Source organism: Mercenaria mercenaria, chromosome 5 (genome assembly GCF_021730395.1).
Source record: "Mercenaria mercenaria strain notata chromosome 5, MADL_Memer_1, whole genome shotgun sequence".
NCBI classification, from domain to species: domain Eukaryota; kingdom Metazoa; phylum Mollusca; class Bivalvia; order Venerida; family Veneridae; genus Mercenaria; species Mercenaria mercenaria.
The window spans coordinates 31,933,321-31,952,923 of NC_069365.1; the positions used below are offsets into that span (position 1 = coordinate 31,933,321).

Below are 19,603 nucleotides of genomic sequence, written 5' to 3' on the forward strand. Positions count from 1 at the left end.
TTCTTTTTGAAAGTTTGATTGCGGATTTTGCCTTCAATAACAATTCAAAGAGTAATATTCACAAAAAGTAAAAACAAAAACAAATCGGAACATAAGAAGTGAAGCACGGCTGAGTTTGTAATAAACTAGAATTGTGGCCATACGACACAGACCCCCCACATATTGCGCCATCCTCTAATTAGCAAAGTTTTAGTAACACAGACCACCTTCACATGAAGGATGTTAGACTAAAAGTTTGAAGCAAACTGTATGGTGTGTGAGGAGCTCGACATGGAAGATGCCTTTAAAAATGTCCTATGAAAGGAATATAACAAAGGCTTATAATTGACTATATGATATCATTTTATCCTTTGCCAGCGTTTTTCAGTATGTAAATATTTCTACGTATTTAAAGAATAGGCAGATATAGATTTCATTTTGGCTGACTGAAGACACATTTCATATCAAGGTTCTTTATCTGGTGCAACTTTTATCCATTTCCTCAAAGACTATGAGGAGTTGAACTCACAAAATTTCCTCACCATACTCTATATAGTGAAATTAACAAAGGGTAATAACACTGGTCAAGATAACTTTGAATCCATTCCTTCAAAAAGTGTATTAGAAGTTGAACACACCAAATTGTTTTACTGTGGCCTATTTTTGAAATTAAGAAAGGAACATAATTCTAGAAAAATATCCACAGAAAAATGTCTATTATTGAAGGTCATCTTCGCATCAAGGTCCTTCATTTGTGAAACTTTTATGCATTTCCATTCAACAGTGTTTGAGGAATTAGACTCACAAGAGTTTGCTCTACATTCTTTATAGCAAAACTATCAAAGGGCCATAACTGCTGTAAAAATAGTCGCAACTAAAGATCTGCACATCAGTCTTGTTCAACTGCGAAAGTTTTAGGAAAATCAGGCTTATAGGGTGAGAAGATTTGGATACACAAGTTTTCGGGACGGACGTACAGACTTACGGACTGCAGCAACGCTATATATCCCTAAATAAATGTGGGGGCATAAAAATAGATTTCTAATAAGACAAACAACGTCATGAGTACTTTTTAATCATATAACCTGCTGGATACTGAAGGGTAGTTTAGAAAATATGTATCAACAAACTTATACTATCAACACATAAAGGCAGTGCAATTTGATTAAATGTGTAATTTTTTTTGTTTCTTAAGAAGGGAACTAATTCAAATTTGATCGGCGTTAAAAGTGTCACCAGCAAGATAAGAAAAATGTTACGCTTAAAGCAACTTGGGTTTTGTTATAATTAATGGGATGATGTGCTCCATTCAATGTTCTTTAACAGAATTCCGGTTAGGCCGGTGCTGGAGGTTGTGCGGGACCTGTAATGGACACACTCAGACAAACCAAGTCTGCTATTACATGCTTGGTTGCATTCTGTGCTACTAAAATCATCTTATAGGTTTATCTACAAGAATTAGGGAGCGTCTCCAACTATAATAATATCCCTATAACACTTTTGTATATAAAAGTAGTCTTTTACACGAATACGGGAGCTTAAGGTTACGTGTCATGCTAATAATGTAGTGAACTTATATTATCCTATAAAATTATGTTACTTTATATTAAAGGAACTACTTTTAAAATTATTTTTGTCGTATCTATTTCACAATAACTTACTTCCTTCTACACAGTCGACAGTAATATTGCAGTTTTATTTCTTTAGGTTTGTTTCCGCAATCTATTGAAATGAATGTTTCCAATTATAAACTAAATAATAGTTGTAGTTAAACATGTACTATCTTTGTTCACATCCGTAGATTCTCTAACGGGGTTATCAAATTATTTTTGTCTTGATTTGAATTTAAACTATCAATTTTCCGCCTCGACCAAGCATTTAAACAATTTTGGATGCAACGTCTTGATTTTCATCTTGTATTTATTTGATTTGCTTTGGTAATTCAATAGCTTCTCATCGCAAAATGCGACCAATTTCGTTTATGTTTTCATATTTTACACTTATCATATTAAATGAAAAATATTTGACATATGATCATTAATTTAAGCAAATGATAAAATTGTTTACACTGGTATTTTTGGTTGAAGCGCAGCCAATAATTTAATCGTCCACAACGTTTTTGCTCTTGTTGTCATGAAGCTTAGATAGCACATGAGCTGTTGAAGCTGACATGGCTGCTTAAAAATATATTTACGACATCTTTATTGTATCTGAAATTAAATTGACATTTTCACTTAAATCTCGGCCCTAAGGCTATAATACTTTTAACGTCAATATATTGCCAAATTCAAATGCCGCATAAGAAATGCTTAACTATCAAGCATAAGTGCTTTAATATTGAGAGCCAATACTGCGTTCGAAATTATTAATTCTTGCTCTAAAAGATAAAAGTATGGGTAGATTTCCCGGAAGCACAGAACACCCAAAACACAGCCATAGAGCCATGCATTGCAAGGTAGGCCCACAACAAAAAATACTGTAACGGAAAAATATTGTAGACGGGTTGCTCCAACAATCCAACAAGTACATTTTAATTATATGCAAAATACAGAAGGGGGGAGGGGGGGGGGGGCTAAGGGTCGGATATTGGGGAAATCAAAGTTTAGGTTAATAAATTTTAAAAAAAATCTGGAAAGTAGATCCCTCGGAAGCACCGAGAACAATGCAAACAGTAAAAACTTATAGAACCACAACTATATGACACGTCGTCACCACGGGGTAAACAGTGGTTAACTGTATCTTAAGGTATGGCAGTTAGTTAACTTTTGGCGCTGATGCGACGAAATGTTGTCATTTTTCATGGAATCTAAAATCGTATGTTTTATTTTTACATATTAATTTTGCAGCATGTATGCCCCCTTGTGACACATTAATTGTATAATCAGTGAACTTTTAATTTAAGGATTGCTTTGAAGCTCTACGTTAATAACTTTCCAGACAGCTATACATTTTACATAACGTTCGAAAATTAAAAATCAAGGGTAAATTTGCTGGAAGCATAGAGCAAAGCAATCACAGCCAGGACTACGCATCGCCATGTAGTCCCAGGGCCACGCATCGCCATGTACGCCCAGGGCCACGTATCGCCATGTACGCACAGGGCCACGCATCGCCATGTACGCCCAGGGCCATGCATCGCCGTGTAGGCCCGCCATATATAGAAACTGTAGTGGAAAGATATATGAGACGGGTTAGTTCAGGTTTCAATCAACAATTACACTTTGATTTTATGAAATGTATATATTATGGATGGGTTAAAGAAAGCGGGTACTGGGGGAGAGGGGGTGGGGGGGGGGGGGGTGAGAAAGAAATACTCAATATGGAAAACCACATTCAAACAGCGCAACCTCCCCATACCACAGCAGAAGAAGCATATACACACATACACATAGAACAAAACGAACAAGACGAAGAAGTCAGTCTGTCGACGTAAAGGCAGATACAAGTCAAGTTAGAAAGTTCCCTAAAACCTTAGAGAACAAAGTTGCGGAGAAATTCAGAGTTCATTGGCTCAAAACTGCACAAATCAATAAATAAACTTTAAAACAAGGTCTTAAAGGCTGCATAAGAAAATGTCCCAATCGGAGATAGGAAGACTGAGTCACTTCTGATCCAAGAACGGGAACATTAACCTAACCCTAGCCAGGAAATGTCGTACTTACTGACGGCCAATACGACAGATTAATGCCAACTGACAAAGCCAATATGAAAACACCTTAATGACTATATTATAAAAAACTAACAGATTTTCAAAAAGCTTTACTTAAATTGAATCATAAAAGAGAATGGTGTCTGTGTTTTTGTTTGATATACGAGGTCAACAAATAGTCCAAAAATTCAGCTTGCATTACTGGAACGTCGAGTTTTCCCACTGGATAAGTACCTCTCATTCTAATGTTTTTCTTGTCTATATTACTACCAAAACAAAGAAGCTGATAACCGGGTACGCATGCCCCAAACCAAGCAATGGCAATACATTAGATTATTTGTTTCAATTCAAAACGCCATTTTTTGATTCAGAAATATGTAACAGCTTTTTACTTCCACCGGATATGACAACGCGAATTCAGAGACTGGCATCATAAGATCTACATATTCCAAAACATTACTCTTGGATGCTTCTTTTTCCACCAATGCCGGCATGTTGTCTGCTTTCAGTTATTCAAACGTTAAATAAAAACTTTAAAACCGTACACCACGACTTATCTATCCGTTGAAGCAGTTGAAGCTGCAAATCACTTGCCCCTCATCTATGTGGGTTCGAGCCTCACTCGGGGCGTTGAATTCTTCATGTGAGGAAGCCATCCAGCTGGCTTACGGAAGGTCGGTGGTTCTACCCAGGTGCCCGCTCGTGATGAAATAATGCACGGAGGGGCACCCGGGGTCTTCCTCCACCATTAAAGCTGGAAAGTCGCCATATGACCTATCATGTGTCGGTGCGACGTTAAGTCCCAAAAAAAAAAGTTGAAGCTGCAAATTAGTGTAGCTGCGGAAATTATTATTTATTATGTGGTAAATAATAGTGTGTCCTGATTATTTAAAAATAATAGATATTGATAAATTCAAAATGTATCAAACATTTGTAATAAATGACGACAGTACAGTCCTCGTTGGTTTTAATTGTCTGTAGAATTAAAACCAATGGGGACATGATAGGCAAATGTGGCATTTTATCGCTGCATTCATAGAATTGGCAAACAAATGTAAGACAATTTTGTCTTTCCATAATCTGTTGTAATTTGTTCGTTGTTGAATGTCATAAACAACATCGTTTGCCTTTTTCGTGTAAACACACTGAAATATTTCAGACACAAATTTTCCTCAAAGATGACTATGAACTGTCTTTTTTAAATGCCTTTATCAAACCTTGCTGCCATTTCTTAAGCAATATACAAATGTCCTTTAAATACGCAGTTCAAACTGAGTTCTGAACAATTGAAGAATTTATAAGCAATAGGCAGGAAATTATCTATTTAACTGCATTTTTATTGGCGAAATATATGGCCTAATTAAACTGGATTTCTGTAACATCGAAACTCACTAGAGTTTCAAAAGATCTTAACCTAATTAATTATTTTCTTTGAAGTGATATAAGCAAAAAAGTCGGATTAAACTCTAGTCATGAATATCTTAACATAGCCTTGACATTCCTTTCAACTCTCCCAGTTTTGTTAAAAAAATGAACAAAACATTCAAGAGCCATTCCCAGTAAGCGTTTATTGACGTTAGATTTATTGACCATATTGGTTTTAGCGTATCTAGAAAGGTTTAGGAAGATACGTTTTTATAGATCGTGAGTTATCGGACTATAATTAATTGAAAAGACAATACAATATATCTAAGCATGATTAATATGAGCTTAGCCCGTCAGCTGTCTGTCAAGACGGGCCGCATTAGGACCATATTAGGGCATTTCGGGTCGGTATCAGGCAAATTCACGCGAAATCCCCAGGCACACAATCTGATAGCCACAATTAAATTCACATTTCTTAGCAGAATACAGTTTATAGCCCTCGTAAAATTAATACTTGAGTGAGAGAATGAAATTGTAGAATCATGGGACGATCACATCTTCAGTGATTTCCAATTAACTGCGTCTTTACTATATTCACGGGTTCATATACTGTAGGCCAGTAAAAATTCTTATAATAATCGCTTCTTATATCCATGCATGCAGATGTGAAGGTAAGAAAAGAATGGATGTAAGTCAATCACTAAGTTAGCATGCCTTATCCTAAGAGATATTTTAATCTCGTCTGCACTACTTAATAGAAAAGTACATCAACTATATTATTTAAATTATAGTTAAATTCTAGTACAGCAAGTAGGAACACCCGCTCCTTTTGCATTTAATTACATTTATTCATGTTTGATTTTCTACAGTTTTGCTACTTTATTAACTGGTTAGAGCTACTGCTTACAACATCAGACGTCTACTATTTTGCAATAACTTTGAAAAAAAAAATCTGTTGAATTAAATATGTATTTGTTAATTCAAAGGAAAGAGGTTTTAATACAAAGTTGCAACATACTCCACAATGCCTGTATTAGACAACTGTGTTTAGATGGTGCGGCGGTTTGATTAGGCAACAGGTTTTCAGACTATGTCAGTCATCAGTATGTTGAAGAGTAAGATTTTCTACCAGATGAATACGAAAAGTATCATATCCGTACTGATATTGCTAATATGCCACATGATTTTATATGGATAAATACCGACAGTGACCATATCTGTATTCGTCCTTTTCGTTTAAGCAATACTGATTTCCAAATATATGTTACAGGTATGATTTTACTTAGATTTCCGTAGTTTGAACAACTCAGAAAAAATCTCGCTAAAATCACGACGTGTATGTTCATATTAATGTAACTCTGCAAAAATGTTCTATGATAGAGTTCCTTGAACTAAAATCTCCGTAAGTATAAAATACCATTTTTGAATGAAAAACATTGACACAGAATTCCTGTTACATATATTGATGCCAGATATATTACTTGAAATAGATTGTTTTCTTAGCTATCTTAGTCCATTTCTTACCCTCAAAACTATTTCCATTTTACCTAATTACGTCTGAGGTCATTTGCTATCTTCGCTAGCCCTACTGTTCTGAAAACATGTACTTAAACAAAATGCATGTGCACGCAAACGTTTTTCATAAATATTAGATAAAAGTGCAAATGAGTCCGACAAATCACCGTTCAGTAAAATACTAAGTATAATAATTGTATATGTAATTTGTATAAGGCTTTTAATTTTACCGTCATTTGAAATGAGCAGAGAGGCCATGCACACGTTCTGTTCGAAATTAACCAGAATATAGTGATGTTTCGTATACCACTTACGAACGAGTTTTAAGGAAAATGGATTCTCAGGAACTTTAAGTAGAAAGACAAATCAAATAATATAACTTGAATGTTACGTATATAATCTTAAATTCTATTTTTTTTTTGAAAATTACACATGGATTAAGAAACCTTATTGACTTAACCAATACCTAATAAATCGTAAAACGATAGATCTAAAGAGTATATTGCAAGTATATCTACACAATTTTCTGCTATAATATTCTGCATCGATTGCTATCTAGAGCATTTAATATTTTTGATCATGAAATTATAAATTATTGTTTAATAATTACTTGAGCTATTTAAATTAATAACCATTTGAAAGAGAATTCCACCCAATTTAAAATGAAATATAGCATTTTAGCCTTTGATGTAGTCTTATCAAAGTTACACCTGTCTAGCAGAAAAAAAGTGTATGATAAAGCAGTATTATTATATCTGATTCCCCAATATTTACTGTTTTAACATAAAATAATAAAATATGTTCATTTTAAGAAAAAAAAAGATTGGGTATTGTTGATTAAGAAATAATAAATTCCCAAATGTGGTTTATCGTAGAATAACCCGTGTTTTGAGTTCTTATGCGTAAGAATATATCACGAAGGCCGTAGGCACGCTCATGGGTTATTGCAGAATAACCCGAGATAGATTTTGCTTTGTATATATGTAGGTTATTTGCTGGTCGTAGAATTAACATTAAAATTACCTTTAAACATCATATTTGAAATTCTTTATTTAGAATTTGACAACCATGAAAATAACAGTTCATTCCTAAAAAAGGATGTTGTTTGTTTTGAAAATAAAGTGTATTTTCACATTCTACATGTTATAAAGTTTCATTTCATATACAAGACTGTTGCGTACAGCCCGGGCTTTTAAATAAAATAGATGTATAAGCGTTCAAAATGAAATCAAACTCCCCAATGAAGCTGCTAAGTATACATAATATCTAAAATACTGAATGAATGCAAAACATTTATCATACAGGACACATAGTGTATATACGCAGCAGAGGTTCCGTAAAACAAAGCAAAATAAAATATCATATATAGATCTAGCTAACTAATAAAAATGAATTTTGACGATTTTAGATAGTAAATAAATACCTTTTCATTTATTGTCTGATCGACGTTATAAATTTAGCAATTACAAGATAAAAGTCAATAGGAAAAGCCAGCACCAACCTAAACCATACAGCAGTGTATGCAGGTAGGTATGCACGTAAAATTACATGTTCAAAGATGTTGGACCTTACAAACTAATAAAGTAACAGTGGAGCAACGGCTTGGAATGGTTGGTGGCAATAACCACACACTGCTCAGCCTAACTTGTTGATTGTGCGTACCGAACCTCACTGCCAATCGCTATGTTCCGATGCGAAGATATTTGTTTATAAATGAAATCTATTTAATGAAACGTCAAACTGTACGAGCCAATACTTAACTCTATTACAAGTTCCATATACTATTTCAGTGTTGAGCCAGTGCTGGAGCGGTATGAGTCTGCCCTGTTGATGATTCTCGGGTTTGGTGGGTTCTCAATCATTCTAGCATTGGTACATAATGCGGTGAGGAAGCATATTTTTCACGACGAACACAATTTGGACACAACCTTTGACGCCGGCGGGAATGTATCTCTTAGTTTGACGGCGGTGACTGTTGCTTCCCAACTTATATGGCCAGGGGATATTCTGCACAGTGCTACACTCACAGCTAAGGTATGATTTTCCATCGGTCTTCTACTAGAAGAAGATAACAAGATAACAAAATTACATAACAAATGTTTAGGGTATACAATTTTCCATAATAATTATGGAGATAAAAAGTGTTAAAAATGGTATCCATTATTTGATACTGTGAAATCATTAATATTCGTGGGGGACTTATTTCCGTGGATTTCGTGGTTGAGTAAATCCACGAAATTTAATCCCAACGAACAAGTAAAATTCCCATTCATTTTATGTTCAAAAGTTGAAATCCACGAATTCTTAACCCAAAGAAATTGCCAATTTGACCAAAACCACGAAATTTCATGCCCACGAAATTTAATGATTTTACAGTATTGTAAAAACATATCAGGTAACAGAGAGTTCTTTGAGGTTCTAAAAATTGTAGAAATATCTATAATGATAAATACAAAAAAACAGCAGTACATTTTTAGTATGCAGGATATAACTTGGGAAAAAATGCATTTTGGTGCTTTTTCTAATGCCAGCAAAGTACTGGCCAAAACTACACGTACTTACAACTGTGCATTATAACTTTCAGAACGGCATTGCGGGACCATTTTGGTATGCAGTGGGTATCATCTTTAATATTTTTATTTTTCCAATCTTCTCCGTCCAGTTCAAAACAAGAGCACCGGGTGCTAAAACCTACTTACAGGTAATTGGTTAATGTGTTGTGAAATTTCATTGGATAACTATTGTTAATCGTTGTAAAGCCAGAGCTTGAACCAGATACAAGTATGTGCCATCAAGTCCATCGCAAGGAGGTGTTCCCTAAGAAGGTCTTCCCTTGCAATACGTTTTAAAGGCAGTTTTCGTCAGTCCCTTTTCATAAAAATGACACAAATATAATAGCTGTACACAGGTCTTTGTGTGGAATGCATCATTTCTAACGTGATAAGGATAAGGAAAACTGGAGTGTCACAAGATTATTACTTATTCATGTTAATTTTGTGTTTGGAAATTCAGCGATCATATGCGCGTAGTCATGCAAACAACATCGTGGGTTTATCTTATTGTTTCACCTGTTCATTATAGAATTTATGAATTATTGTGTATCAATTGGTTGCCATTTTCAGGTGATACATGCCAGGTTTGGTCGTAATGCACATATAGTTTTCTGCTGCTTTGCCTTAGTAACCAACCTGGTCATTACAATTGGAATACTTCTAGCTGGCAGAGCAACCATCCAGTCGCTGACCAAGGATGCCTCAGATGAATTTACCCTTCTTACAATGGCTGTATTGTTCGGCTCATACTCCTTGATTGGAGGTCTTGGTACTACTTTTTATGTGTCATACTTCAATGCCTGCCTTGTGTTTGTTTTGCTTATTGTTTTCGTTGTGAAAATTTGGCACAATACAGACGAAGACTATGCCGCCATTGGTAATGTGGAAAAGATGTACAACGCGATCACTTGCATCAAAGGTCCGGAGGAAAATTACGAACACAGTTATCTGACCTTCCGATCAGGCGTCGCCTTTCTCTTTGGAGTTATCGAGGTCAGTTAGAGACGCATATTATATTTTACACTTTTAGAATGTTAACTGAAAATTTAATCATTGAACTAGAAAACGTTATTGTGGTAGAGTTCTTGGTTCACTGAATGAGAAACGTCATTATAAATGGAACGGTTTCCTCATATTAACGGTATAGAATGTTCCATGGGCGTAAGCTCTGGGCCGGTAACGTTAACACGCTAAAGCTGCCAAAACCGGGATAAAGCTTAACCTATTTTAAAACTATATTTGAGCTTTAATTGTGTTATTACAAATCTTTTGATAAGTGTGATTAGACTGTAGATCTCCATATTATACATAATATTACAAACAAATTCATAGAAGTTCTTTCTTTTAATCAATTAGTTACACTTGTAGGTATTTGTATCATCAGCGGTGACGTACTGCGATCAAGCCTCATGGCAAAGCCGTATTGCTGCCAAGCCAACCCAAGGTGTGTACGGTTTCCTGCTTGGCGGGCTCATATGGTTCGCGATACCGTCCACAATGGCAACAACCACTGGACTGGCTTACCTTGCACTCAGCTCGGAAAATAAGACAAACCTGCTTACAAATGCACAAATAGACGAAGGTAAACTTTGTAAAGAAAATAAATAGATAAAACTTAACTGAAACTGCTTAGGAATGATATTGAAAATTTGTATGATAATGTAAATTTTTAAGTATATTATTTTTGAAGCACATGATGCAGTCAAGCAAATTAATTGCAGACAGTTAAAACGAAACTGCTCACGGTAGGAAACAAAATACTCAACCTCCCTAACACCTCTAGCACCGGCTTAAGTGGAATCAGCATCCCGAAGAATTAAATGAACTAATTGATACCAAAGACCAGAAAATATAACAAAATTTTACGGGTACCACATGATACTTAAGCACTACTTAAAATGTATGTAAGAAGATTATTTTGGAACACAGAATGCAACAAAGCATGACGATATCAGACTCGATTTGACTAAGTCTATTCATCAGAGGTAAAACCGTCTTTGTGGGGAAATGTATTTTAAGGGTAAATTGCGGAAATCGTAATACAGCGAAAGGGCCAAAACCTGTTTTGACCGGTATCACGTTTAAACGAACTGTGAAACAACTACTGTTATCTTTGCTCACATTTTATCTTAGAGTATTAGTACATTCAGTTTTACTGTACATTTCTAATATGGTCTGTTCTACTTTACTCCATTTCCGAAGCTTACCTGTATTTTACACAGGCCTGGTTACACCTTTAATCGCAGAAACTGTTTTGGGAAGTGCCGGTGGTATTCTTGTGTTGACCATGGGAGCAATGGCATTGATGTCGACAGGGTCAGGAGAGGTCATGGCAATGTCATCAATTATCGTTTATGATATATATCAAACATACATTCGTCCATTCAGGTATAAACGTAATGTTGTTACATAACATATAAAACATTCAATAAGTAATTTTGTTCTATGATATACATCAAACATACATTTGTCCATTCACGTAGCGTAATGTTGATACCAACTATATCTGTACCCATTCATGCAGGCGGCGGGAAGTTGCTCTGTTACATAAAAATGTACTTGTCCATACAGATGACATATTATTTATATGAAGCGTTGTACAGTTCCGATTTATTCTTTTCGTAACGACATCCGTTTTTTGTGTCTTAAGTTCAAATCTTTTAACAGATAGCATCCGAGTCAAGTATGCGGGGACAATGTAGGTATTTCATGTAGCCTCATTTGCCTCTTACTTACTACATTTCTCTCTATACTCTGCTGTTATACTGTGGCCTTTGTTTAACGTCGGAACGCCAACGTGTTATGACCGAAAAAGATATAGATACAGCTGAACTTGCGAGAAAGGAAATATATCAGTTTAATCCGTATAAATGATAATGACACCGAGTATATCTTCTAAATCTATATTAACATTCAGGAAGAACGCAGTTTCTCTAATTATGAAAATGTAACAAATTTCTCCGAAGTTGTTATCTCTAGTGGCATTCCAAATTATCTCGTGATTTGGTGTTTATCGCGTAATCCTGCTAACACTGTCAAGAACGTAAATACCTATTGTCAAGTTCAGACATAACTGTTTCATCTAATAAATTTCTACTCCAGTGTTCCATTATCTAGTTTATGAGCTTTATTTTCTTATTATTAAACAGATATTGTTGATATGATTAGAATTTAGGTATTTGTTAGTACATAAAGTACCTTTAGTGAGATCTAAATTGTGTATAATCACTTGCCTTGATTTCACCTACAACCCCTCCCAACTTTGCGTTTGGTTTAGATTTTGGAATCAAAGTATGTCGCTTCTTTTTCCTACACCAAATTAAGTAACTTTCTTGCAATCTGATGAAAATTGCTCTAGATGAACTTAGAAAGTCAATGCAATTCATTGACACCCATTTCCCAAAACTTATTGCCGAAAAAGATATAGATACAGCTGAACTTGCGAGAAAGAAATATATCAGTTTTATCGGTATAAATGATAATGACACCGAGTATATCTTCTAAATCTATATTAACATTCAGGAAGAACGTAGTTTCTCTAATTATGAAAATGTAACAAATTTCTCCGAAGTTGTTATCACTAGTGGCATTCCAAATTACCTCGTGATGTGGCGTTTATCGCGTAATCCTGCTTACACTGTCAAGAACGTAAAATTCTGTTGCCAAATTAGACATAACTGTTCCGTCTATTAAATTTCTACTCCAGTGTTCCATTATCTAGTTTATGAGAAAAAAGTACGAGGATTAATTTACCAATCCTTGAAGCTTTATTTTCTTATTATTAAACTGATGTTGTTGATATGATTAGAATTTAGGTATTTGTTAGTACATAAAGTACCTTTAGTGAGATCTAAATTGTGTATAATCACTTGCCTTGATTTCACCTACAACCCCTCCCAACTTTGCGTTTGGTTTAGATTTTGGAATCAAAGTATGTCGCTTCTTTTTCCTACACCAAATTAAGTAACTTTCTTGCAATCTGATGAAAATTGCTCTAGATGAACTTAGAAAGTCAATGCAATTCATTGACACCCATTTCCCAAAACTTATTGCCGAAAAAGATATAGATACAGCTGAACTTGCGAGAAAGAAATATATCAGTTTTATCGGTATAAATGATAATGACACCGAGTATATCTTCTAAATCTATATTAACATTCAGGAAGAACGTAGTTTCTCTAATTATGAAAATGTAACAAATTTCTCCGAAGTTGTTATCACTAGTGGCATTCCAAATTACCTCGTGATGTGGCGTTTATCGCGTAATCCTGCTTACACTGTCAAGAACGTAAAATTCTGTTGTCAAATTAGACATTACTGTTCCGTCTATTAAATTTCTACTCCAGTGTTCCATTATCTAGTTTATGAGAAAAAAGTACGAGGATTAATTTACCAATCCTTGAAGCTTTATTTTCTTATTATTAAACTGATGTTGTTGATATGATTAGAATTTAGGTATTTGTTAGTACATATAGTACATTCAGTGTGATCTAAATTGTGTATAACCCCTCCCAACATTGCGTTTGGTTTAGATTTTGGAATCAAAGTATGTCGCTTCTTTTCCCTACACCAAATTAAGTAACTTTCTTGCAATCTGATGAAAATTGCTCCAGATGAACTTAGAAAGTCAATGCAATTCATTGACACCCATTTCCCAAAACTTATTGCCGAAAAAATGCATCATAACAAAACTATTTAACACACGTAATAATTATACATCCTACCCTCGATTTCTTTAAACCTAGGATACACATATGTAATAAATACTAATAACCAGCAAATATTTAATTACTAATGTCGTCTGTTTATTTCCTTTATTATCGTTTTTTTTTTCGTGAATTTAGATTTTATATTTCAGCCTAAACATCTGTCGCAAGACCTTTGTGTCTGTATCATTATCTAATCGATTGTTTCCAAGAATGTAGAGATACATTTTTTGGAAATTGTAAGTTTTGAAAAATCAATGTTCATGGCAAGGACGATTGTGATACTACAAATATGCAACAAATGGAAAACAATATGATAACTTTTAGTAATTACCTTGGTCTAGAAATCAATATAATGTTTACAACATTTTTTTTAACTGCAAAATTTAAAAGAGAATTTACCGTAAATTTACTTGAAGAATGAAATAAGAATCTTTTGAAATAGCTTCATCATTTTGTCGTTTTAAAATTGTGCATAGGTCAAAGATTGTCTTCAGCAGTCTGATCAGTTCCTATGGATTTTAGTGTATTTACTGCAAGGTGATTTGTATATATTCCGCTGTAACACGTATGCACACATGTGTACTTTATTTAACAATTGAATGTTGTTTTATACGGGTATAAACCACATTGGGACTTATTTCAAATTCATGATTAGCAAGAAGCCTTCCAGTGTGGTTCATACCCATATGAACGCACAAAAATAGCATCCAATTCTTATATTTACGATCGATAGCTTGCTACAAAAATAACTAATTGCTTTCCGGGAATAAATCTAAATAAATGTCAAGATATCGTTCTTTTCGTCATTTTAACAGTCAACATCCCGTCCACGTTAAACTATAATTCGCCTTCCGATAAAAATACTGTTCCTGGTTTTTATTTAAAATATTTTTAACTCCAGTGAAAATTTATACAGTCGTGTCAATACAATTGTGATCTTTGGCGTCAGAAAAATTAGTTAATTTGTGAAAAACAAATTTCGTCCTGAATAAATAGACAGCCTAGTCCAAGTCTTTCCAAAATGCCAGCCCCCACCTCTTTCCTCGACCCAGATTTGTAACTGTCAGGATACGTGCTATATGACCCAAGGAAGTGCCTACGCCTTTAATATCTTGAACAATGAAATGGGTCCAATCACTAAGGTGACTAGGTCTTAGACTAGCTGTCAAACGATGTAGAATGTCTTTTGTTAAAACGTGTAGCTGGTGAGACCGAATATCTCGTATATAAAATTTTCCTCTGGCTACCTTGCCTAAATTATTCGTGTACCAATGATTCCAATTATGAGCTAGATAATTTCAGGGATGAGGCAAAAATCATTCAATGTTTCACCTATCAACTTTCAACTCAAAATCAGCAGCTTAAACTCCTATAGGCTGGAGATACTATACTTGACTGGTCTCTGTGTCGAAGTTCCCTTCCGACAATGTCTTTGAACAGCAACGTACGAGTCCTATCGCATAGATGCTCAGCCTATGTTCTCTTAATTAAAGCTGCAACTCAATAAGATTGCCCTGACTCCTGGATGCTCAGCGCCGATATGCTATCACTCATAGTATTCAACTACCATATAGGTATATCCCCGATGCCTTGGCTGTACTTCGCCAATAGCACTGAACCGTCTATAAGCTGGAACTCTCCTACTATCTCAGTAGATTACCAAACTCTGGGTCTCTGTCAGCTTTTCGATGCTCAGCCTATATTTGCTATCGTCTATAGCATTCAACTACCCCTATGCGCTGGCCCTATAGATCGAAACCTTGTTGAAATTCTGCAATTCTTCTTAAGTCTATGAACTTCAAACGTTTTCTTTTTAATAATTTATCCGCCCTGACAGTGTAGTTGCAATAACTTCCTCATCAAGGTACTGGAATAAATTATTAGTTGAATCCTCGATGTGTCTTCTTCGATCGCTGGATACAGAATGATCTCTCTGTCATCCATCTACCTATTTATACCTCAGCAGACGTGAGCTTTGATTGGTGCTATTTAAAGAACTTGTTTCTGATTGGTTCAATTTGAACATAGTATTTTACAACGAGTACTTGCTCTAACAAATAGCTGGTTCCCTTTTACTATGGTCTATAATATAATGTGTGATGCTGGGATCCAGCGAACACTGTAATTAACCCAAATCGTCCATAAATGACTTAAATCCTATTATTTACAGCAATTCAGCAATAATTATAGCAATGAAAAGGGAGTCAAGCACTATCTGTGCGTATGTGTTACGTTATCAATATAGCAAATATACAAATTATTCTGACAGCAACGTTCATCAACTTATATAGACCTTCCATTACATTCCGAGCCGTTTGTGAATACTTTGTTCTAAACTGAAAAGGCATAGTTTTGGTTAGAAAAGTCACCAGAAGCCACCCTTTTTATTTTTTTGCTTTATATTTCACGGGAGGTCCAACTCTCCCTTGAGTGATCTAATTGTCGCGCTAGCCTGAGTGAAAAATAAAAAGGAATTTTCACTCTTGAAACATAAAATCAATTTATTTCATGATAATATCAATATTCACTGAAGAGCATAAATATACAGTGTATTTCCGTCAGAAATTAAAAATATCTCAGATAATGTTATTACTACCTCGTAGGCTCTTATGATCCCTATTTAGAGTAACAAACAAGTAAAAACAAGTTAATTTATTTACGGCTGAAATAGGAGTCTAAAAAGAGGCATGTTTAAAAATTGCAGAATGTTAAAAAAACGCTCATGATGAAAACTGTCACATTCTATAAACGGAACATTAGAGAGAACTTTCTTAGATAATCCGTAATAGGTATTTACTACTATGGTTTATGTGTGCATAAATAATAAATAGACAATGTCTCTGTCCGTTTTGTTTCTGTTAGGGTAGAGTTTCAATTACTGATCTTATCACCTGTTTTATTACGCGATGTTACCATTGTAATTGCTAATTAGAACGAAATAAAATGAACCCGCCGTTATAAAATTTACAAGTCTGTTCATTTTTACGGTTTTCAGGCGTTGACAACTTTAGTGTGTGCTTTTTTGTTCTTTTTCTTTGATGTTTCTCGTACAAAAAAGATTATGTGTAAGAGATAATTACATTTGTCTCTGGTTAAATCTATATAAACAAGTAAATTACACGAGATGGAATCGACGATAATAAGACAAGTCGCGACACAGGGACACTAGATAACGAGAGTAAAGATTTAGTAGTACCATTAATCATTAGTAACCCTAAAAGAGAACGTAAAATACATCCGAGATAATAATAACACCATGACAGTCGCAAATCTACGAAACAATAAAGTTTTTATTGATAAAGACATGGGAAAAATCCACAAGTAAAAGTAAGATACAAAGAATGCATACATACACAGACTCTGTATGAAAATATGGCTAAATGTACGCACGTACGGTGCGGCTAGGTACATGTTCACATAAATTAAACAAATTCAATACATTTCTGTAACAGCGACATGGAAGTAATAAACAGACTTACACATACAAAAAAAGCAGAGTACTGTCTTCAAACGGTTACCTTTACTCTTCAGCCCTGTCATAGAAAAAAGTTATATTCTCCTTCAATTAAATGATTTACATAATCTACAGAAACACATTGTAAACATAAACAGGCTTATGTAAAGATACATAAATAAAAGCTGAATAAAACCGCAAAAGTATGTACTCAATGACTTTTGCAGAACAAAGAGCACGAACAGAAACACAATTAAAGGCACGACAAAGCAGGACAAGGGACACCGTCCCGGCCCTTGCTGGGGATTTAAGAGCTTACTGTGATTGAGTCCTCCGCCTGTCTCATCATGGTACAATAAAAAAGGAAAGCATAGTAACCAAATGCAAAGGGCTGGACAATTTGATATTTGTTGCCACCATTGTCATGGTTGTGTATATTACAAAGTGTATATTTGATAAAGGCCATGAGTAAAATAAAGCCTGTTACAGATTATTGTAGTTAATTTATGATAAAAAAAAATAAAATTTAAGAACAACTAAAACGTTAGCAAAGACTTTATACGTTCTATGTACCCTGAAAGAAATCTCAAATAATATTAAAAACAATTCGATCAATATAAATTTGCAGGGTAAAAATATGAACACCATATGAATATGTTTAACATTTCTGCTCACATGGTGTTATGAAAACGTGTTCGTTATAGCGTTTACATTACAAGTTTTAAAGTCCTTTAAAAATATACCTATGCACAGTGATAAAACACGTGTTGTCTATTGCCATGCGTATTTTTTTCTGTTCTATTGGAGCAGTTGATCTTATCGATAGCTACTTAATTGTTACAGACGTGAGTTGACAGAAATTGACTGTGTACTGTGTGGCAAAAAGAAGAAAGATATCGTGAAGAAAAAGAGCAACAAGAACAATGCAACGTCTCGATGTGAGTGCCCGGATGTCTCCTGTTGTCAACAATGCAAAGATGATATGAAGATTCGGAGTGTGCAACATTCTAATGGCATAAAGCCTCCATATACGTGCGTAAAACTTTTCTATTGCAATGGAACTTCATAGCAAATTAAGTACGAGCTTTTAGTTTCCATGTTACATAGATTAGGGTTTTGCAACTAAAGCAGTTGTTTATTGTCCTCTGTCGACACTGAAAAATTTAACCGGCTGTTAGACTGACCGCCGTTTAAGTTTTTTATCAAATATTACAGTGTTGGGAATAAACACTTGTATGATATTTTGATTTCATTGTCAAAGCATTTAGTGTTAACAATCCTTCAGGTTAAATTAGCAGTATATCACAAAACAACAGAATTTTTTTAGTAAACGAAGAGCATCTTCACATCTGTCCAATTCATATTTTACTGTTCTATCCCATAGAGTTGCATACTTAAAATATTCTAAAGGAGTTATCGCCCTTTTAAAAAGAATGCCATTTGTAAAGAAATAAATATAAACAATTGTCAAAAACGATGATTTACTTATTTATGTTAAGTTTAAACACTTGTACGTTGATGCAAATGCATCAAAACGAAGACATGTAACAGCTTTTTAAGAAATGGTGAGTTTTTAAAGGCGCTGAACTATCCAGAAGTGTGGCCCCTTCACATGCTGTCCCTTTCCGGAATTCAATACATATTTTTTTTAGTATATGAGTAAATTGACAATGGTTTTGTAGAATAATATAAATGTTTTATATGCTGTTAAATTTTCATGTAAAACAATGCTTTCTTTCTATGATTTGATGATGCTCGAACTTTTTTTCTCCGAAACATGGACCTAACTCTTAACTCATAGATTTGTTTTACTGTGTCCTCGAAAATGTCGAAATATAACCTTAAATATTATTCGACCGTTCACTTAAACAGCTGTAAACATTTTGAACATCTGGGTTTTAAACAGTTTAGTCATTTCATTGTATTACGAGAGGCGGTCAAGTTATGTTTCGACGAAATACAAACATAAACATTTCTTTGGTGACTAAACTAAAATTCCATGGAAAAATTTCATGTTGGATCTGAGATCCGCGATAGAAATAAATAATTCTGTAACGCCATGACCAAGATGCATTGGTAATTGGTCTAGATATTTTCCCATTCGTCATTTAGAACGATTCTAGGTCTTTTCTTGGTATTTATAGTCTGCTCTGCAGTATTCTCTTCATTACTCTCCATATCATATTATAGTCAACTGGGGACTTTGGTATACATTAGTTAGGAGTTACGAAGTTAAGCTTCCTAGTTTTTTATGGACTATTGTCTGTCTGATGTATAACTAAATGCTAAATTTAACTAATTGTCTTTATGGAACATAATCATGACATTTGCCTAGTATATATATGAGAGAAAAGCCCAAACCATAAATCCTTCACCAAGA

At 34.5% G+C, this 19,603-nt stretch overlaps 1 protein-coding gene across 2 annotated transcripts in view; it reads left to right on the forward strand.

The window, feature by feature from the left end:
- LOC123556860 (uncharacterized) overlaps window positions 1-19,603 on the forward strand; it is a 31,246-nt gene that overhangs the window by 7,587 nt on the left and 4,056 nt on the right. For both annotated transcript variants that reach the window (XM_045347910.2, XM_045347911.2), the window contains exons 3-8: window positions 8,299-8,542; window positions 9,093-9,209; window positions 9,631-10,053; window positions 10,429-10,642; window positions 11,283-11,448; window positions 18,067-18,255. In XM_045347910.2, the coding sequence (XP_045203845.2) occupies window positions 8,299-8,542; window positions 9,093-9,209; window positions 9,631-10,053; window positions 10,429-10,642; window positions 11,283-11,448; window positions 18,067-18,255 (1,353 nt within the window). The remainder of the gene's footprint in view (window positions 1-8,298; window positions 8,543-9,092; window positions 9,210-9,630; window positions 10,054-10,428; window positions 10,643-11,282; window positions 11,449-18,066; window positions 18,256-19,603) is intronic.